Source organism: Pempheris klunzingeri, chromosome 6 (genome assembly GCF_042242105.1).
Source record: "Pempheris klunzingeri isolate RE-2024b chromosome 6, fPemKlu1.hap1, whole genome shotgun sequence".
Taxonomy (NCBI): domain Eukaryota; kingdom Metazoa; phylum Chordata; class Actinopteri; order Acropomatiformes; family Pempheridae; genus Pempheris; species Pempheris klunzingeri.
In genome coordinates this window covers 8,463,869-8,484,256 of record NC_092017.1, presented here as the reverse complement: position 1 = coordinate 8,484,256, position 20,388 = coordinate 8,463,869, and the positions used below count along the sequence as shown (strand labels likewise).

General features: G+C 44.8%; 1 protein-coding gene across 2 annotated transcripts in view; it reads left to right on the top strand.

Annotated features, from left to right (window-relative positions):
• The window catches only part of usp24 (ubiquitin specific peptidase 24), a 31,279-nt gene extending 10,904 nt beyond the window's left edge, over nucleotides 1–20,375 (top strand). The window contains exons 19-67 of one of the 2 annotated variants that reach the window (XM_070831556.1): nucleotides 190–321; nucleotides 2,733–2,844; nucleotides 2,954–3,030; nucleotides 3,137–3,277; nucleotides 3,427–3,480; nucleotides 3,579–3,694; nucleotides 3,886–3,952; nucleotides 4,151–4,261; nucleotides 4,364–4,462; nucleotides 4,778–4,951; nucleotides 5,049–5,134; nucleotides 5,523–5,631; nucleotides 5,817–5,972; nucleotides 6,080–6,177; nucleotides 6,337–6,432; nucleotides 6,550–6,772; nucleotides 6,907–7,069; nucleotides 7,326–7,487; nucleotides 7,669–7,739; nucleotides 7,844–8,004; nucleotides 8,087–8,148; nucleotides 8,296–8,487; nucleotides 8,591–8,705; nucleotides 8,846–8,990; nucleotides 9,072–9,191; nucleotides 9,315–9,440; nucleotides 9,709–9,807; nucleotides 9,922–10,004; nucleotides 10,095–10,236; nucleotides 10,319–10,438; nucleotides 10,541–10,755; nucleotides 11,442–11,566; nucleotides 11,715–11,856; nucleotides 12,048–12,198; nucleotides 12,302–12,397; nucleotides 12,609–12,712; nucleotides 12,805–12,918; nucleotides 14,131–14,338; nucleotides 14,445–14,534; nucleotides 14,910–15,012; nucleotides 15,136–15,254; nucleotides 15,463–15,576; nucleotides 15,687–15,752; nucleotides 15,871–15,937; nucleotides 16,062–16,140; nucleotides 16,236–16,311; nucleotides 16,913–16,999; nucleotides 17,100–17,210; nucleotides 17,613–20,375. In XM_070831556.1, the coding sequence (XP_070687657.1) occupies nucleotides 190–321; nucleotides 2,733–2,844; nucleotides 2,954–3,030; nucleotides 3,137–3,277; nucleotides 3,427–3,480; nucleotides 3,579–3,694; nucleotides 3,886–3,952; nucleotides 4,151–4,261; nucleotides 4,364–4,462; nucleotides 4,778–4,951; nucleotides 5,049–5,134; nucleotides 5,523–5,631; nucleotides 5,817–5,972; nucleotides 6,080–6,177; nucleotides 6,337–6,432; nucleotides 6,550–6,772; nucleotides 6,907–7,069; nucleotides 7,326–7,487; nucleotides 7,669–7,739; nucleotides 7,844–8,004; nucleotides 8,087–8,148; nucleotides 8,296–8,487; nucleotides 8,591–8,705; nucleotides 8,846–8,990; nucleotides 9,072–9,191; nucleotides 9,315–9,440; nucleotides 9,709–9,807; nucleotides 9,922–10,004; nucleotides 10,095–10,236; nucleotides 10,319–10,438; nucleotides 10,541–10,755; nucleotides 11,442–11,566; nucleotides 11,715–11,856; nucleotides 12,048–12,198; nucleotides 12,302–12,397; nucleotides 12,609–12,712; nucleotides 12,805–12,918; nucleotides 14,131–14,338; nucleotides 14,445–14,534; nucleotides 14,910–15,012; nucleotides 15,136–15,254; nucleotides 15,463–15,576; nucleotides 15,687–15,752; nucleotides 15,871–15,937; nucleotides 16,062–16,140; nucleotides 16,236–16,311; nucleotides 16,913–16,999; nucleotides 17,100–17,210; nucleotides 17,613–17,675 (5,742 nt within the window). In that variant the 3' untranslated portion in view covers nucleotides 17,676–20,375. Of the gene's footprint in view, nucleotides 1–189; nucleotides 322–2,732; nucleotides 2,845–2,953; nucleotides 3,031–3,136; nucleotides 3,278–3,426; nucleotides 3,481–3,578; nucleotides 3,713–3,885; nucleotides 3,953–4,150; nucleotides 4,262–4,363; nucleotides 4,463–4,777; nucleotides 4,952–5,048; nucleotides 5,135–5,522; nucleotides 5,632–5,816; nucleotides 5,973–6,079; nucleotides 6,178–6,336; nucleotides 6,433–6,549; nucleotides 6,773–6,906; nucleotides 7,070–7,325; nucleotides 7,488–7,668; nucleotides 7,740–7,843; nucleotides 8,005–8,086; nucleotides 8,149–8,295; nucleotides 8,488–8,590; nucleotides 8,706–8,845; nucleotides 8,991–9,071; nucleotides 9,192–9,314; nucleotides 9,441–9,708; nucleotides 9,808–9,921; nucleotides 10,005–10,094; nucleotides 10,237–10,318; nucleotides 10,439–10,540; nucleotides 10,756–11,441; nucleotides 11,567–11,714; nucleotides 11,857–12,047; nucleotides 12,199–12,301; nucleotides 12,398–12,608; nucleotides 12,713–12,804; nucleotides 12,919–14,130; nucleotides 14,339–14,444; nucleotides 14,535–14,909; nucleotides 15,013–15,135; nucleotides 15,255–15,462; nucleotides 15,577–15,686; nucleotides 15,753–15,870; nucleotides 15,938–16,061; nucleotides 16,141–16,235; nucleotides 16,312–16,912; nucleotides 17,000–17,099; nucleotides 17,211–17,612 lie in introns of both variants that reach the window. The other variant, XM_070831555.1, reaches the window with a different exon arrangement.
• Nucleotides 20,376–20,388: the final 13 nt, after the last annotated feature.

Genomic DNA, 20,388 nt, shown 5'->3' with positions numbered 1-20,388 from the left:
ATTTTAGTGGAAATTAAATGATCATCTTTACTGTTCAGTGGAACTGGACTGCAGCTCATACAAATAATTGATGTAAGAATTCAGTTAGATGTTGAACTTTTTCTGAGCTATGTTTACTCAACGTGAGCGGCACAGTTTGTGTGTGTTTGAGGGTTAAGATGACACGTGTCCCTCTGAATCTATGTTTAGTATCTGGACAGCCACCTGCGCTTCCTGGCCTTCTTCCTCCAGGAGGCCAGCCTCTACCTGGTCTGGAACAGGGCCAAGGAGCTCTGGGAGTGCCTGGTGTCCGGGCCGGATGTCTGTGAACTTGACCGTGAGGTATGAAAACAGTTATGCAAATGCAAAACTTATTCTTGGCCATTTGTTTGTGATTCTCTGGATGACTGCTCTGGAGTGTCAGAGGCACTGCATCTTCTCTCTTTTAGAACAGTGTTCAAAGCAGGAATGGAAGCAGGAACATTATAACAAGTGAAAAATGAAAACCAAATTCTTTATACTAAAAACATAATTATGGCTCATTTTAAAGAATCGCATGCGCGTTTTAGATCCCGTTCTTGATATTGTATCAGAAATGATAAATTATGAATTTGATTCTGAATTTGGGATTATACAGTACAGGCCAAAAGTTTGGACACACCTTCTCATTCAATGCATTTTCTTTATTTTCATCAAAACTATGAATGAACACATGTGGAATTATGTACTTAACAAAAAAGTGTGAAATAACTGTAAACATGTCTTATATTCTAGTTTCTTCAAAGTAGCCACGCTTTGCTCTGATTACTGCTTTGCACACTCTTGGCATTCTCTTGATGAGCTTCAAGGGGTAGTCACCTGAAATGGTTTTCCAACAGTCTTGAAGGAGTTCCCAGAGATGCTTAGCACTTGTTGGCCCTTTTGCTTTCACTCTGCGGTCCAGCTCACCCCAAACCATCTCGATTGGGTTCAGGTCCGGTGACTGTGGAGGCCAGGTCATCTGGCGCAGCACTCCATCACTCTCCTTCTTGGTCAAATAGCCCTTACACAGCCTGGAGGTGTGTTTGGGGTCATTGTCCTGTTGGAAAATAAATGATGGTCCAACTAAACGCAAACCGGATGGGATGGCATGTCGCTGCAGGATGCTGTGGTAGCCATGCTGGTTCAGTATGCCTTCAATTTTGAATAAATCCCCAACAGTGTCACCAGCAAAGCACCCCTACACCATCACACCTCCTCCTCCATGCTTCACGGTGGGAACCAGGCATGTAGAATCCATCCGTTCACCTTTTCTGCGTCGCACAAAGACACGGCGGTTGGAACCAAAGATCTCAAATTTGGACTCATCAGACCAAAGCACAGATTTCCACTGGTCTAATGTCCATTCCTTAGCAGTGGTTTCCTAGCAGCTATTTGACCATGAAGGCCTGATTCGTGCAGTCTCCTCTTAACAGTTGTTCTAGAGATGTGTCTGCTGCTAGAGCTCTGTGTGGCATTCATCTGGTCTCTAATCTGAGCTGCTGTCAACTTGTGATTTCTGAGGCTGGTGACTTTACTTAGCTGATTGGTTCTTGCCTTAATATGAATTCTAACAGTTGTCCAATAGGGCTGTCGGCTGTGTATCAACCTGACTTCTGCACAACACAACTGATGGTCCCAACCCCATTAATAAGGCAAGAAATTCCACTAAGTAACCCTGACAAGGCACACCTGTGAAGTGAAAACCATTTCAGGTGACTACCTCTTGAAGCTCATCAAGAGAATGCCAAGAGTGTGCAAAGCAGTAATCAGAGCAAAGGGTGGCTACTTTGAAGAAACTAGAATATAAGACATGTTTACAGTTATTTCACACTTTTTTGTTAAGTACATAATTCCACGTGTTCATTCATAGTTTTGATGCCTTCAGTGAGAATGAAAATAAAGAAAACGCATTGAATGAGAAGGTGTGTCCAAACTTTTGGCCTGTACTGTATGTAATCAATTAGGGGCTCAGTGGTAGAGTGGGTCGTCCCTCAATCAGAAGGTCAGGGGTTCGATCCCCAGCTCCTAGGAGTCAACATGTGGAAGTGTCCTTGGGAAAGACACTGAACCTCAACTTGCTCCTGAAGCATGGCTTCAGTGTGTGAACGAGTGTGAAAGAATAGATCCCTCCAAGTTAGATTTCCTCCTGTGTGAATGGGCGAATGAGGATGCCATGTAAAAGCGCTTTGAGTAGAACAAATACAGACCATTTACCATTTAATTAGTTTAATAAGTGACTTTAGACTTCAAGCTATTTCAATTAACAAATCATAGGTAAATGTTTTTTTTTGTTTTTTTTTCAATATAATTCTTATAAAGTGCTTCACTATAAAAACACATTGCACAAAATATTGAACAGACAAGGGCAACAAGATATATTTGACAAAACAGAATTAACACAAACAAAAAAACTAAATGTTTTTTTTTTTTAATTGTGATAAACTATTCAGCATCTTTTTTTTCATCCTGAAGATAATGCCGCTCTGTGCCAATCTTTGGTTCCCTTTTTTCAGTGTGTCTTTAAGTGTTAACTGTCATCAGTCACAAGAGGCACTTTCTAGAGCACGCTTTCTCTGTCCCAGTAGAGAATCTGGTCTTTGTATAGATTTGCGTTCGTGCTTACATTTTAACTGCTCCTTCAGCTGCTCTGGAAAATAGGAAGATTACACTGTGAAGAACAGTAGAGTACACTGCAGTCGTTAAACTGTAACACGCTATGTTTCAATGTGTAGATGTGTTTTGAGTGGTTCACCAAAGGACAACATGACCTCGAGAGTGATGTGCAGCAGCAACTCTTCAAGGAGAAGATCCTAAAACTGGAGCCCTATGAGATCACCATGAATGGTAAGAGACTCTGCAAGGAAATGCACTATTAACAGCATTATAGCCTCTCAGGATTGGTCTGTGAAAGCATATGTGATACAGCAGATAACATGTTTTACTTGTCTCTCAGGTTTCAATCTTTTTAAGACGTTCTTCGAGAACGTTAACCTCTGTGACCATCGCCTCAAACGCCAGGGAACTCAGCTGGTGAGTCCTGACTTACTCAACATTTTGTTTTTTTTATCAGTGTTTTTTTTATACTAATCATGTTGGTCAATATTTATGCTTTATGTATCATATGGTCTGATTTCAGTGTGTGGAGCGCCTTGACCTGGCAGGGATGGATTTTATCTGGCGCATCGCTATGGAAACTCCTGATGAAGAGATAGCAAATGAAGCAATCCTGCTTATTATTACATATAGCTACACCAACCTCAATCCCAAGATGAAGAAGGTCAGTATATGTGTAGCAGTTCCTTCCTGGGCGTCTCATTATTATTATTATTATTATTATTATTATTAACTTAAGATGGTGCTACTGCACATCCGTTGTTAACATATATTTTTCAAACCACATACTAAATCAGCTTTTCTTCCGTACAGGATTCTGTGTCTTTGCACAAGAAGTTCATCGCTGATTGTTACAAGCGACTTGAGGTAAATACTCGAACATGCTACTCTTAGAGGTTCTGTGAAAAGTGTGCTATTTAATCTAAATCAACACCTGAGCACATGTTTCTCTTCTGTTTTCTCAGGCAGCTAGCTCGGCCCTGGGTGGGCCTACCTTGACACATGCTGTTACTAGGGCAACCAAGATGCTGACGGCCACTGCCATGCCGACCGTAGCCACATCTGTACAATCACCATCCAGGTACAGAGGGGGGTTTGGGTAAGAACATAGTTACTAAACTTTTTAAAACATGTTTGTTTGAGAGTGTTCCTCCTCCTTGGTCTTACTAACTAATCACTATAAGCAGTGCAGTTATACTTTACTTTAAAGCACACAAGTAAAAATACTTTGTTCAGTCGTGTTGAAAATCTTCTGCATGTGTTCCTCTCTAGATCCACTAAGCTGGTGATAATCGAAAGACTGCTGCTATTGGCTGAACGCTACGTGATCACTATAGAGGTAAACCCTGTCTTTTTCACTTTGCTGGTCTTATTGTCGTTTGGACAATAAATACGTTAGAAATTTATGAGAAACAAGGACACAGTCATGAACACTAATTGTGCTGAATAGTTTGAACACAATCCACAAGAAGGAGGATCGATGAGATTTGGCATATGACATTTTTTATTGTGTGTGTGTGTGTGTGTTTCTGTGTAGGACATGTACTCCGTTCCTCGCACTATTCTACCTCACGGGGCTTCGTACAATGGACACCCTGTCACTCTTCACATCACCTTTGAGTCAACCAAAGACACTTTCACCTTAGAGGTAATACTTTTCCTACTTCCCTCTAACACACCTTTATCATGTAGAGTTACATCTACTGTGCAGAGGCCATAACTCTGCTCTGCGTGTGTGTGTGTTCTGCAGACCCACAGTAATGAGACAATAGGAAGTATCCGGTGGAAGATTTCTGAGCACTTGAGCTGTCCGGTGGATAATGTCCAGATCTTTGCCAATGACAGTGTGGTAAGTGTTAATGTTAATCTGTAAGTAACAGGAACTCTGTGTTCCTCTTTTGTTTTAATAATACAATTGTACCTGTCATTCCCTCATCAAAGTATTTTACTCCTCTCCCAATCACGTGTTTCCCCTGAAGCCAGCACACATTACAAACTACAAATAGATATACAGTGAATTCTTCTAGGCAGAATGCCACCTCCTCTTCGTTGGAGGTTTGGTCCGCTTCGTCTATTGTGTGGCAGGGGAAACACGGCCTCGAACAACCTCAATCCCTGTTTTTCTCTCACTCCGTCCCTTCACTGCTCCTCCACCATGTGTTAGTTGACCATGAATCGGGACCAGAAGCTGCTGTCCCAGCTTGGCTTCAGTGATGACCAGAGCCTGACCGTGAAGAGCTCGGGCACCGGCACTCCCTCTGGCAGCTCCGAGTCCTCGGCCTCTGCCTCTAGCAGTTCCAGCTCCGCCGTCTTCAACTCTGCCTACGCCTTGGAGCAGGTACCAGCTCGGACACGACTGCACAATTACAGAACTGTGGACACACTGAGGCTTACATCGGCTCTGACACGTTCTGTCTGTGTTTTTCTGTCTCCAGGAGAAGTCCCTGCCCGGTGTGGTGATGGCTTTGGTGTGTAACGTGTTTGAGATGCTTTATCAGCTGGCCAACTTGGATGAATCCAGGTGAGGCAATTCTAAACAGTCTGTTGAACACAACAAAGAAACAACTGTATATTTATCTGTGCTGTATGGAATCAGTCATTATGTCACTGGTATGCCATCTGCCTGTATATAGGAACACTTCAAGGAAAGTGTTAAAATATAGATAGACTCCTTCGTGCCTTGTTAAATGTGCATGGGACTAGTGACTTTCCCATGGAGCGTTCTACATCTATTATAATGCTATACAGTAAGATACAGAATTGTGCTTTGTGTTGACACAAACATTTCATAATTAGTTCATTGATTGCCTATTTGTATATGAGCTCCTTCATTCAACTGGACTATGGCAGGACCTCAGGCAGCTGAAAAGCCTCTTTTTCATGATTGCTATGTTCTTTGTAACCTCCAGGATCACTCTTCGTGTCAGGAAGCTGTTGCTGCTGATTCCAACAGATCCAGAAGTGCAGGATGCTCTCGACAACTTTGTTCCCAAAGAGTCCAGTGTCTGGAGCCACCAGGTATGCCAGACTGTCTGTGATGCAATGTCTCCACACTCATTTCTCTACCTTTCTGTTTTTTACCAATGCTTTTGACCTAAGCACATGTGTTATCATTAGTCTGTATGAGTTTTACCCTGTCGCTCTCCTACTCCTTCATCTGTCTGTGTTGCTTTCTAAACTCCCTTTGTGTTAATTTTCTGTAGAAAACACTGTTCACCCTCGGCCAGGGTTCAGGCTCCCGTTCTCCATCTATGGGCTCCAAGCAGCAGCACCAACCCAGTGCTGCATCCATCTTAGAGACCCTTTTCAGATCTTCAGCCCCGGGCATGTCCACCTTCAGAGTGTTATACAACCTGGAGGTATGCACATGTGAACACACGTGAACGTGTAACACCTATTCTCAAATTTAAAAGCCACATTAGTGACCATGACATTTGTTTTCCTTACTTTTCTGTCTCTCTGTCAGGTGTTGAGTTCAAAGCTCATGCCTACATCAGATGATGAGATGGCCAAAACCAGCAGCAAGTCCTTCTGTGAGAACTTTCTAAAAGCAGGAGGCCTCAGGTAACAAAGAGAACAGCTCACTGTCTGGTGTTGCCTTTGGTCCACTATGGGACGCGACATGACAAGTTACTGGCGCACACATGCCACTTTATCCAAAATGCCTCACAGTATCTTTATTTTCAGTTCTGACAGTGGTATTTCTCTGTGTTTCCTCTGCAGCCTGGTGGTGAATGTCATGCAAAGAGATTCCATCCCATCGGAGGTGGACTATGAGACCAGACAAGGAGTCTACTCGATCTGTCTGCAGTTAGCCAGGTGCGAGATGCCTCTCAACACACACACACACACACACACACACACACACACAAACACACAGGAATACTGGGGTACATACCATGTTAGACTTCATACTCACTTGGCTGTCTTTTCCAGGTTTCTTCTGGTTGGCCAGAGCATGCCTGCCGTGCTGGATGATGATGTCATAAGGGATGGCGATGCGCTGTCGTCTCGTCCGTTCCGTAACGCTGGACGGACGGGCCGACAGCTGTCTCTCTGTGGAACTCCAGAGAAGTCCTCTTACAGACAGATGTCGTTGTCTGAGCGCTCCTCCATAAGAGTCGAGGAAATCATACCCGCCGCTCGTGTGGCCATTCAGGTGCTGGACTAACACATCCTCACTTTCAGTATCGAGCCGTTATCGTGATAAATTCACCACTGATCCAGCACCAAGACTGATGGTGTAGGTGTAGAATATTTTCAAGTACAATGTTTGCTCCGTCTCTTTTGTAGACCATGGAGGTAGGTGACTTCACCTCCACTGTGGCCTGTTTCATGCGTCTGACCTGGGCAGCTGCAGCAGGCCGATTGGATCTGGTTGGCAGCCCGCAGCCAATCAGAGAGACCCACAGCTCCCTTCTGCCGCAGGGTATCCGCACCAGAGTCAGCAGTACAGGTGAGCAGAAAGCATACTTTCATAGTTATTGTAGGTGCCACAAGGTACTAAAATATAAGCTTGTTGTGGCGTCAGCTGGATTTTTACTGTCAGTAGCTGAGATAATTATCCTGTAAAACTTCATTCCTGATCTGTGACCTACAGCGTCGCCTATTGTTTTGTTGCCAACAGCTCATGGTGGAAGCATTTCTGACATCCCAAACAGAAGCTAAAACTAAACAAAAGTAAAACAAAGTTATTTTCTGTTTGTTTGCAGGAAGTAACTGCAGCTCCAGCAGTGAGGGCGAGGCCACACCGACAGCGTTGCATGCTGGGATATGTGTCAGACAGCAAAGTGTCTCTAACAAAGATGCCATCATTGCTCGTGAGGCCCTGTCACTGCTGGTGACCTGTCTGCAGTTACGCTGCCAGCAGCTAAGTAAGGAGTACAAATGCACTACAAGCATGCACGCTCACTTTTCTTTTCCATAATTACTGTATATTGTACATTTACATTACTGCAGTGTGTATATTTTGGTACATTTTATTTTCTATGTGTCTTAATTGCTGCGATTGTCATCGTTCTACAACTAACTCCTGTGCTTGGTTTCTCTCTCCAGGTTCTTTTTACAACCTTCCCTCCGTCAATGATTTCATCATCGATATTCTGCTCGGATCTCCCAGCGGAGAGGTAAACAACACCCTCTTTTTGTTTGATAGCCTGCATGGAAGAAATATATCCCAAACATTGCAGTGTGTGTTTACACTCGCCGTCTCTGTCCCTTCCTCTGTCAGATCCGGCGCGTAGCTTGTGATCAGCTCTACACTCTGAGCCAGTCTGATACCTCAGCCTTCCCTGACGTCCAGAAACCCAACTTGTTCCTCCTCTCGGTCATTCTCACCGCTCAGCTGCCATTATGGAGTCCTACGTCTGTCATGAGGGGGGTCAACCAGAGGTACTTGAGCAAGAAACGCACAAGATGCATATCACTGAAACTGTAGAGGAGGTCTTGTGTTGATGTTGCTTTTTTTTCTCAGGTTGTTGTCCCAATGCACTGAGTACTTTGACTTGAGATGTCAGCTTCTGGATGACTTAACTAGTAAGTCAATGAATTCCATTTTCAGTCACTTTTATCAATACCTAGATATGAAGTATTATCCCAGCTGTAAGAATTTATGTAATATAGGGGTAATAGCCTCCCGTTTCAGCCATTAAAGGTCAGTGTTTCTCTCTCCGCCTCCTTCAGCGTCAGAGATGGAGGTGATAAAAGTGAGTGCAGCCACCATGCTTGAAGACGAGATCTCTTGGCTTGACAACTTTGAGCCAAGCTGGAGCTCTGAGATGGAGACCAGCGAGGCGGACAACATCCTCCTGGCAGGACACCTACGACTCATCAAGACTTTGCTGTCTCTCTGTGGCAATGAGAAGGAGCATCTCGGTGAGCACACACACTACCATACATGCACACAGATCTGCACCAATTAAGCACAGTGTGGAAGTTTATGAAGTTGAGAACACTAACATGTAATGCTTTTCTTCAGGTCCATCTCTGATCCAGCAGCTGTTGGATGACTTCCTGTTTCGAGCCTCGCGCATCATCATCAACAGTTCAAACCCCACACCCTCGCCGGCCCCCAGTCATGACTTCCACCCCAAGTACGGCATGTTAATCTTATCTATCAGTTACATTTTGGTTTTTCTACTGGGATCTTTGTTGTTTTGGAAGCCAGTGGCCACTCCACTGCAAACCACAACTTAAATCTTGTGCCGTCTTCATCATGTGTGTGTCTGGTCAGGTGCAGCACAGCCAGCAGCAGACTGGCAGCCTACGAGGTGCTGGTGATGTTGGCAGACAGCTCTCTCCCTAACCTCCGGCTGATTGGCAGAGAGCTAATGTCCATGCACCACCAGTCTGATCCTTCCCTCTGCAAGGAGTTTGATGTGAGACACTCATTGAAATAATATTTGTTACATATAATTTTGTTTTATCAGTGAAACTTACTCTCTGTGCATCTCTCTCAGTATCTGCCCCCCGTAGAGAGCCGGTCAGTCTCAGGTTTTGTTGGGTTGAAGAACGGCGGAGCCACATGTTACATGAATGCTGTGTTTCAGCAGCTCTACATGCAGCCGGGCCTACCAGAGGTACGCATGCTTCTCTCTGTGCTGTTTACCCTCTGTAGTCACCAGAGGGCATCTGCTGTTTGTTTCACACAGTGAATCCAATAGCAGTGAGCGTGTGTGTGTGTGTGTGTGTTTGGCTTCAAGGCATTCCTGTCCATCGAGGATGAAACAGATCAGCCAGAAGAGAGTGTCTTCTACCAGGTCCAGTCTCTGTTTGGCCACCTGATGGAGAGCAAACTGCAGTACTACGTGCCTGAGAACTTCTGGAAGGTAACAGATGGTCCAGTTTGTCAAGGAACCAGAGATGCTCTGATTGTAATACACGTAGTTTTTCAACTTCTGGTGTTCCTGCACGTGTGGCCATTGTCATAAAGATGCAAAATGAGAATTAATTTCCCTAGTCAACAAAAAAAATCAATGTCCATCATTTGCACCAAGCAAATAGTTTATCCTCTATAGTGTTGTTCTATAGTGTTGTGGCATAACTTTTGTCTGTATGAGTCATTACCTTCATGTGTCAATGTGTGATATTTTACAGATCTTCAAGATGTGGAACAAGGAGTTGTATGTAAGAGAACAGCAGGATGCCTATGAGTTCTTCACCAGCCTGGTGGACCAGCTCGACGAACATCTTAAGGTAAAATTCAACACACCATACCAATTCCTTTTTTTTTTTAAAAAAAGCACTGAGCACCTATAGTACCTAACTGGCTATGATGATACGACTACTGATGAAAGTCCTCTCCACCAGAAAATGGGTCGAGAGCAGATCTTCAAAAACACATTTCAGGGAATCTTTTCCGACCAGAAGATTTGTAAAGACTGTCCTCACAGGTAAGCAACATTTTTTCCTCAAACTTCAAGACGATTGTTTCATATAGAGACGGATGGATGACATTCGACCTTTGGCATTTTATTGTCCAGGTACGAGCGTGAAGAAACCTTCATGGCTTTGAACCTCGGTGTGACGTCTTGTCAAAGCCTTGAGATCTCATTGGACCAGTTTGTCAGAGGAGAGGTGCTAGAGGGCAGCAACGCCTACTACTGTGAGAAATGCAAAGAGAAGGTCTGTATAGTGCTCTGCGGGCTTTTATTCTACTACCCTGACACCATGTGTACTCACAGTGTGTGCATGTGTTCACCTGCAGAGAACCACAGTGAAGAGGACATGCATCAAATCCCTGCCCAGTGTTCTCTGTATCCACCTCATGCGCTTCGGCTTCGACTGGGAAAGCGGACGCTCCATCAAATACGATGAACAGATTAGGGTACAAATATCACTACTCTCCATTCACTAGGATACACTTTCTGGTTTTGTTAACGGAAATATAAATATGATTTGAAATGAAATATGCCTTCTCTGGGCACAGTTCCCCTGGGTGTTGAACATGGAGCCCTACACCGTCTCTGGAATGGCTCGCCAGGACTGCAGCGGAGACGGCGGTGAGGGGCGAGGCGATGGGACCTCAGGAGGGTCACCCAGGAAAAAAGTCACCATATCTGAGAACTATGAACTCGTAGGAGTTGTTGTCCACAGCGGGCAGGCACATGCCGGACACTATTACTCCTTCATTAAGGATAGACGGTAAGAGACACTGTAGTTTCCTTCACTGCCCCACATTTACAGTGCTAAAAGCAAAAACATTATGGTTTCAGTCCCCTGATTGTATTTTCCAGCTCCCCTTCCTACTTCACATAAGAAGCACACAACCAGTGATTAGTGGTGCACTTTAATCCATTGCTTTAGTTTTCCAGGCGGATTTTCGGGGACCTCCCTGGGGCACATGAATGCAGCATCAGACTTTGTGTGGGCTGCCCTGGTTTAGTTTGTAAGCATCTCCAGATGTCTGGCTCTGGAAGGCAGGAATGCTCACTGAAGAATTGGAATGCAAAAAGACCACAGGAGCTAATATTTGGCACCCTCCTCTTGCTTATTCGTTCGTTCCTATCCCAGCTTAAGACTACCACAAAGAAAGTTTGTTCCCAAGATGTTGATCTCTTTCCTGGAAATAACACACATCTGAAGTCAGTTGTTCTTTGTGTCAGTGGGAGATCTGTGTGTGTTCAGACCTTTAGACACATCACCAGTGCAGGTGGACACCACGCCCTGGTGACAAACCTGTACAGCAGTATGTTGCCCATTTTGGTGTTGTTGATTTCATTATTCATCCAAGCATGTGCTGAGTTTCCAGTTCTGAAGTAGCTAATTGAGATGAACTTGGATCTGACATTTTCCTCGTCCTTTGTCCTTTGTCTTTCCTCATCTCTCAGCGGTAGCGCCCGTGGACGTTGGTACAAGTTCAACGACAACGTGGTGGAGGAGTTCGATATGAATGATGAAACTTTGGAGTACGAGTGCTTTGGTGGAGAGTACCGACCCAAAGTTTATGACCAGTGTAAGTAACAAATCTGTGACCACCATTCATTCAGTCTCTACGCTCAAAAATTATGTGAAACCCATCCACTGCACACAGGGTTTTTTCATGAGGTGCATGTCAAGTAACCTTCGTCTGTGTGTGTGTGTCTGTGTGTGTCTGTGTGCAGCCAACCCATACCCTGATGTGCGGAGGAGGTACTGGAACGCCTACATGTTGTTCTATCAGAAGATCAGTGACCAGAACTCACCCGTCCTGCCCAAAAAAAGCAGAGTCAGCATCATGAGGCAAGAGGCTGAGGACCTTACGCTGTGAGTAAACCCCCAACCCCCTCCACCATGTACTGTCCTTGCCTCATAAACACAATTGTATCATTGATAATGCATCTGTCACAATGGCAGCGGTGTAAGCAGAATAACGCCACCGTAGGTCGTCTAGTATTTAGATATATTGTACAGAAGTCGACTTTTCATCATCCAGCCCATGTCCCTGTATTTCCCAGGTCTGCCCCGTCCTCTCCAGATGTGTCACCACAGTCCTCTCCCCGCCCCCCAAGGGCCAACAATGACCGCCTCACCCTCCTCACCCGCCTGGTCCGCAAGGGAGAGAAGAAGGGCCTGTTTGTAGAGAAGATGCCGGCCAGCATCTACCAGGTAAAGTGGCGTCAAGCTTTCTGCGTGAGGATTCACGCCATTTTAACATTTGTTCTGTTGGTAATAGAGGAAGAATCCGTTTGTGTGCCTGTGTTTCTTGTAGATGGTGAGAGATGAGAATCTCAAGTTCATGAGGAACCGAGACGTCTACAACAGCGACTACTTCAACTTCTCCCTCTCCCTGGCCTCCGTCAATGCAGTATGTTCTGCTTCTGTGTTGACATGCGAGATGTTAAGCTTCATTTATACAGCAAATATTGTAATCATTGGCCACAGCTTTGTCCCTACATTCCCCTCTACATATTTATTACCTTTTCCCTTTTGTGCAGTATGTCTTGTAGCAGATGCAGCTAGAATCCCTGTTTTCCCTGTTTTTCTTAAATGTAGATGTTTTTGCATGTGTGTTACAGACAAAGCTCAAACATCCAGACTACCAGCAAATGGCCAAAGAGAGTCTTCAGCTGGCCGTTCACTTTCTCCTTCACACCTACCTGCACACCAAAAAGAAACTGCGGTATATTGACACCTCACATCCACACGCATCACTGATGAACATCCCTCATCAGCAGCAATGTTGGACCTCTATTACATCTGTGTCTCCTGCAGGGTGGACACAGAGGAGTGGATGGCGACAGTGGAGGTGTTGCTGTCAAAGAGCTCTGAAGCGTGTCAGTGGATGGTGCAGTACCTGGTTGGACCAGAGGGACGGGAGATCACCAGGTCAGTGTGTGCTGACTAGTCGCCATGTTGCCTATGTACAGTGTGTTTGGGACCATATATGTGAAAAGGGTTGGGCCATAGAGAAAGAAATGACCACAAAAACTCTTACATTTGTATTTATTTCAGCTAAAATACAACAGTTCACTTCACTCCGTTGGTTTGATGGTCTCTTTCTAGTGAAAATGGTGCTATTTTCCGTCCACCTGCTCCACATAATGTCTCCAAAAAGCTCTCTACAACCTACAGTTGTTTGACAAGTTTAACTCTGCAGCAAATAAGAGAGAAGACAATCACTTCAGCCTTATGCAGCTCCTGGAGCATCAAGCTTGTATCTACTGTATATCTGTAGCGGTGTGTTTCTGTACTTGGGCTTGGCCTGGGTTTAACCACTGCAGCATTTTTGTAGCTGTCCTAGTGATATGCGATCCTACAGACTTGGCAGCTCTCTGCATTGCTCACTCATTCTAATCAATGCACATTGAACTCTCTGGCCTGGGACAAATAATTTCACCTCGGTAATGATGCTGCTGCAGCCACTAAAGCTTCACTCACTCTCTAACTCAAGCATCTCCATACTTAAGTTTTATAGATAATTGTCCCTTAGATCTCCATGTATATTAAACACTCAAATACACACACGCACACCATCCAAGCCTCTGGAGCACACTTGAGCATTATAATTTCATCTGGACTGACAGCAGGAATATTAAAAACACCCTAAAGTTTGTGTGTTTTCAAGAAAGGTGTTGTCTTACACTACTCAGTGTTTAGGCATGGGGTGATCATATGGTTCTCAGACATGATTGGCTGTTTGACATCGGGTGTTTGGACAACAGCACATTCCGGCCCTCTTTACATACCACACCCCCCTTCCCACAGAAAGGAGACACACACTCAGCTGTGTGTCTCAAGGCCAACGCTGGCGGCACAACAAGTGTTTTCTCTCATAGAAACTTCCTGTTTTTTAGCCGCATTCTCTCTCAAAAGATACTGAGGATGCTTAGGATAGAAGAGAATATCTTTATTGTACAAGTACAACAAGATTAGCAAGGTTTGCAGCTTCCGTACGTGAAGCTATAAGAAAAAAACAAACAATAACAACAGTAAATCGACAATAACTAAGACGATGTATTAAAAATAGACGATGTGTTACACATTATCACATGTCGTCCTCCAGACTGATGTCGGTTGTCATTATTGTCTCCTCCTCAGGGTTTGTCTGTTGGAGTGCAGCGTCAGGGAGGTGAGGGTGGTGGTCGCGTCCATCCTGGAAAAGACCCTGGAGAGCGCGCTTCACTTTGGAGACCCGGGATTGGACAACCTGACCGACGCCCTGCTTTCCTTATTGGACAAAGATGTTCCTGAGAATGTGAAAAACTGTGCGCAGTACTTCGGCCTCTTCAGTAACTTCGCTCAGAGGGTAATAAAAGCAGATTTAGACTTTAATGCGCTCTCTAGTGTTCACAGTCCAACCATTAAGCTAAATGACAGGTTTTCAGAGGTTGTCTTTCTGTTCTCTCTCCCAGGGTTGCGGTCCTTGTCAGTTGTTGTTGAAACACTCAGCTTATCGCCGTATGCTCATCTTCCTGCTGGGACCCAACAGGCAAAACAACCAGGTAGAACAACATAAGCTTTGATGCTGCAAACGCCTCCATCCACAATACAATGACTTTGACTTTGACTTTGACCCTCACACTCACACAGGTGTTCGTAACCTTAAGACTTTTTTTTATTCTAGCCTTGCACCGATTAAACGTCGTTTCCATCCACAAAAACGTTAAAAATGTCGATGTACTTTTGAATTGTTCATTGTTTAAAGTAGTTAGTTAGAAGGTAAATGTTATTTATGTGCAAGTTAAATATGATTTATATGTAATTACCGCATTTAAAAATAGCAAAATGCTGAAGATGAAGATATGAACCTTTATCTCCCATCACTGTACTAATTGTTGTGGGTGGTACTGAAATTTTTTCTCCGTGTTTCTCTACAGAACCGGCGGTGGAGTCCGGCTCAGGCTCGGGAGTTCCTTCACCTCCACAACACTCTGGCCCTCATCACTCTGCACTCTGACCTCGGCCCCCAGCGGACGCAGGGTGAGACACTTCAGGCAGATCTTGAGGGCTGCGAAGCTGATGTTTTATTTAAATTACTTTTACTTTTTGTACGATCCGGCTGTCATTCTGATCGTTCAGTTTCTCACTTGTTGTCCTTCGCAGCTCCGGGAGGTTTTAAACTACGTGTGAGTTGCGTCCCGTCCTCCAGCCCACTCCTCCCCCTCCACTCAGACATCCTGGCCTCACTCTTCACTCCTGAAGGGCAGTCTTACCTTCTAGAGGTAACACACACACACACACACCAACAACTCACAGGATTTTAATTTTAAATTAAAAATTAATTTAAAAAAAAAAGGTATTTCCACCTGTCCAGATCCAGACTGATACAAAATAACCAGACTATTTATCTATTTATCAGCAAAAAAAAATCAAAAGGCTCTGAACCGTTTTGGCTCATGTTCTCTTTTTGCCATTGTGAATATCTACCAGGTGATGTTTGCCATGCGCGAGTTGTCAGGCCCCCTGTCGCTCCTGATAGAGATGGTGACCTACAGTTCGTACTGTAACGAGCCCTTCTCCCTGGGTGTGCTGCAGTTACTCAAGGTGAAAAAGCTCCCCAAACTTCTGAGAGAGGACTGTTAGAGCCGTCAGACATTTAGTCAGGGGTGAGTTTTCTCTGTTTTTAAATCTTCTCAATACTGTGTGTCTCACAGACCCAGCTGGAGACGGCTCCACCTCATGAACTGAAGAACATTTTCCAGATGCTGCAGGAGCTACTGGTGAGTGACAGTCTTCAGTTTACTCTGTGACCTCCACCCATCGATCTGTCACTTTGTTAAACCTTAACACTATTAGGAGCAGCTTCGCTAACGTCACTTTCACAATCTGTTGCATCAGGTCATGGAAGACCCTCTGCAGACCCAGAGACTCAAGTATGCCTTTGAGTCAGAGAAAGGCCTTTTGGGTATGTTTAAATATTGTTGTTTTACTTCACTGTTGTGCCAGCTAGACCACCATGCCACTTTGCAACATCAGCAGCTTCTGTTTGTGTATTAAATGTATTAAAAAAATCTGCTTTTTCCTCTCAGCCTTGATGCACCAGAGCAACAACGTGGACAGCAGACGCTGCTACCAGTGTGTGAAGTTCCTGGTGACATTGGCCCAGAAGTGAGTACATCTACGGATCACAAGTCAGAGTTTGTTTTTTTTGACAGATAAATTGGAAAACATAATACTGAGCCCCCATTTATTTTTCCCACCAGGTGTGCTCCAGCCAAGGATTACTTCAAGGACTTGTCTGGTCACTGGAGCTGGGCAGTCCAGTGGCTGCAAAAGAAGGCAAGCTTGTAAAATTCTATCACCACAGACATCAGATAAATATTTTGATTATATTACTGAGTGACAATAGATAGCTGTCAGGAAACAAAGGGAGAGAAATAGGGGATGACATGCGACACAGATCGCCAGCCGGAGATGCTGCGGCTTCATGGTCAGCACCTTAAATCTGTAGATCATTTGTTCCCAATCCCAACCTTTCTAACTCTTTTACACCTTTACTGGCACCACATGCATCAGATCTATTCTGAGCCCTGTTTAACAGATAAAAGCTGTTATTGTTAAAATATTGTTTTCATATAGTCAAAATATCAGCATTCACCTCTGCTTGGCCGTATTTACATTCATAGTACAGCCAGGAGCAGCAGAAGCTGGACCCTTCAACTGCTGATCCACTACTATCAGCCAGCGACATCTAGATTTCAGTTGTTATTGTTTGCTCAACATTGAGATTTTTTTCATAACCTTACAATAGCCGTAATTTCTTTCTCGTCTTTTGAATTTGTTGACCTAGTTGATGATACTTGCTGGGGTACAAGTACTCCTGTAATCATAATCCCATATGCTCATTGCTCATTTTGTATCATATCATCTCTGCCTTCAGATGACAGAACATTACTGGACTCCACAGAGCAACATCTCCAATGAGACATCCACCAATAAAACCTTCCAGCGTACTATCTCTGCACAGGTAGACTCACACACACACACACACACACACATGACTGTATATTAACCCCCTCCAGTTCCTCCACCACCACTGCTCATCTCTCATACTTGGTGTTCCGCAGGACACCTTGGCCTACGCCACAGCATTGTTAAACGAAAAGGAGCAGTCCGGCAGCAGTAACGGCTCTGACGGCAGCCCAGCCAACGAAAATGCCGACCGCAGCCTCCGACAGGTAACCTAACTGCTCACTGGCTGCTCAGCGCAGTGGGCTTCTTACATGACTCACGGCTTTACAGCAGCTCAAGCTCTGTTCAGCCAAAAAGAGAAGAATGGAGCAAAAATGGAACATCTCACTGGCTTTTGTCAAAAGCTGTAAAGGCAGTTTTTTTACCTCCCACGGTTGTTATCAGCGGTGGGTTTGAAGCCTCTCTATTGTCATGTCTGACACGGTGCCCACACAGCACAAGGCTGTCAGACTGGCTCAGCCATGAATACTACAGATAGATGCACATGTGTTGTATAGAAATTGTAATCCCACTGTCATGCTTCTGTTTCACCATTTGTTCTTTTCCCTCACAAAATCACCACATGTTTTCACTCGTCATATTAAGTGTACACCTTGTCCGTCTCACAGGGTTCGGAGTCTCCCATGATGCTTGGCGATTCGAAGAGCGATCTAGAAGACGTAGACCCATAGATCCTCCAACCAGCAGGATCCCTCCGACGGAGAGGCGGCACAGCTCCGGGTAGCCAGTTGAAAGGGCTGCACTTTGCCTCTGATTGGTCAGGACATTTAGGACTCCACTACAAGCCAATCAGAACATTTACTCTCTCGGTCGCTATGGCAACGAAGGAGCTATGAATAAATCGTAAATTACTTCCTTTCAGAGCAGCCAAGGCGATGATGGAGATGCATTATCATTAAGGGCAGCAGATTTGATTACGGTGGGAAGTGCAGAAAAGCTTCCACAATCACGGATGACTTCTGTTTATCCTTTTATTCATTCATTCACTCAGAATGACAGCAAGGTGGAGGATGGGTTTGGGTTGTGTTTTAACAATTTTCTGCTCATATTTGCTAATGTATCTACATAGACATATTCATATTGTAAAGATTTGTTCCATAGATGTAATTTCCAGTGTAAGATAATATTTTAAAGTCTCCTGTGCTCTTCTCCACAGCCATGCAATTAGCGAGGGGTCACATTAGCTGCTCTAGAGGAACTTGGAGACACGTGCGCACTTGTACAGGAACACCTCCACACACGAGCACTTGGGAGGGGGCGGGGTTAAGTATGCACTTTATAGTCCAGCCCAGTCTATTGTGACATACAGCAGCACTGGTCAGTTCCTCTAGAGCCTCCTCTTCTTTTGCTTTTAACAACTTGTTTTTTTCAGTGCCACTTATGCAGACACATGGCAGCCCTGATAGCAAGCCACTCTGCCTGTGACTTAACCTTTCACCCTGGTCACCAAAGTGCAGCCACGGGGACGCAGTACAGGGCAGGCCCTGTCCTAGAAACAGGACAAGTCCCGACCCTCAGCAAATCTGAAACAAGCAGTGCCATGGCCAGCGCTCTCCCTCTACTACTTCTTCTCCTCGCCTTCAGGCAGCCTCACGTGCTGGATTTTATTCCTTTCATTGCCGCGTTTTATTTTCTTTGACGCTTTTCTTGGTCTCTGGATGGATTGACTGTCGGACAGGACATTTAGGGACTCAAGCCTTATGCAAGAAAAGCTGATCTGGAAGCGCACAGATCAGTCGTAGTGGGCCATCAGTGCCGACTGAGGGGGAGCTCAGGAGCATGTTTTATTTTTAGGTGCCAAGGTTACACACACATCCACGCATACATACACAACGAATAACACACCATGATAGAACTTGTGAAAAACATGCAAATGTGTGTCACTCATTCACTACGCTCACAAACACAAAGAACAGGTCCTCCTCGCCTCACTGTTACCTCTGCTTTATCAGGTTTTGATTTCTTTTTTTTTATTTTTGCTTTGCCTTTTGCTTTTGTCTGCCTTTGGAAACACACACAGAGGAGCTAAATCCAAATGTAGCTCTAGTTTCATACGAGAACAGCGTGCACCCATTGTCCCTACCCCAATCATCGGGAGACTTGAAGTGCCTTAACCTCCCGATCACTCCCCTGTCCCACCTCTGACACTGTATCGTCACATCCACGCAGAGGTGGGTCAACGCCTGCTCCACCTGTCCACACCGCGACACCACGCCTGTGTCTCCTGTGGTCAAATAGTGTCACTGTAGGAGTGCAACAGGGCTTCTCCATCCCCATCTGACCCCAAATAATACAGGGAAAATGTCCTCTGTGTGTCGTGACAAAGGATAGGAATGTAACTGTTGGTGCGTTTGTGTGCGTGCATGTGTGTGTGTGTGGTGGGGTTGGGGGGTGGGTAAGTTTTACCCTAATAAAGACAGGGTTTAGGTTACAGGACAGGGTTTCGGTGAAGGTAAAATGCTGCTTCTTTTCACTCTGCGCTCAGCAGACACACTTTATAGATACTGATTTATGCCAGATAGTTTTAAAGGAAGCCACACTTTCACTCAGACGTTCTGAGGACATGAGCCTAAACTAGCTCAGCAGATTTGCTCTCAGCTTTAACAGGTAAATGTTTACAGTGTGAGGACCTACGAAGCAATCATGCAAAAAGGTTTTCTGTTGGGAGTCGACATGTGATCAATCCACTGAGGCTCATCCGCGTCCTCAAAGCCTGAGAAGAGGGAAGACACTGTTTTAGCCTTTCCACCACCACCACCACCACCACCACCACCACTCCCCCCCCCAACCCAGCCTATTTTCCTCTCTATCTCACTAGATGTGAATGTCACGTCGTGCTCTCCGGCACGTTTGCATGTGTGGCAGTAAGTGGTGGTGAAGTTTGTCTTTTCTGTGTGACAGAGAAAAAAAAACAGCCCCCCCCCCTCCCCGTGTTGTTTGCTGTGTAATTTGGTCATTAGCACTGACTGTCACAAACATACGCCCCTTCTCTGTGGCTGGTTATCTGATGGAGCTGCATGCAGTCTGTGCCAAGTGATACATGGCCATGGCAACATGAGTCGCATTCAGCCAAGAGTCTCTCCTAGGTTTGCCCCACTGCTACATCACCACAAGTACTTAAAAAAAAAAAAAAAAATGGAAAAAAAAAAAATCTTCAAAACAATCTTTTGTTTTAATCCTGGGATGCAGGGAGGGATGGGTAAGTGCGTGGGTGGGGATCGGCATCTGTACGGGTTTTTACTGTCATTCAGTTTTGAAAATTCACTTCTGCTATCGCAGGATTCTGTAATGCATGTTAAAACTCAGTTTTAATTTGTACATCAGAGTTTGATTAAGGGGAAATTTGATATAAAATAAACTGGAATGCACAACCTTTTGTAAACA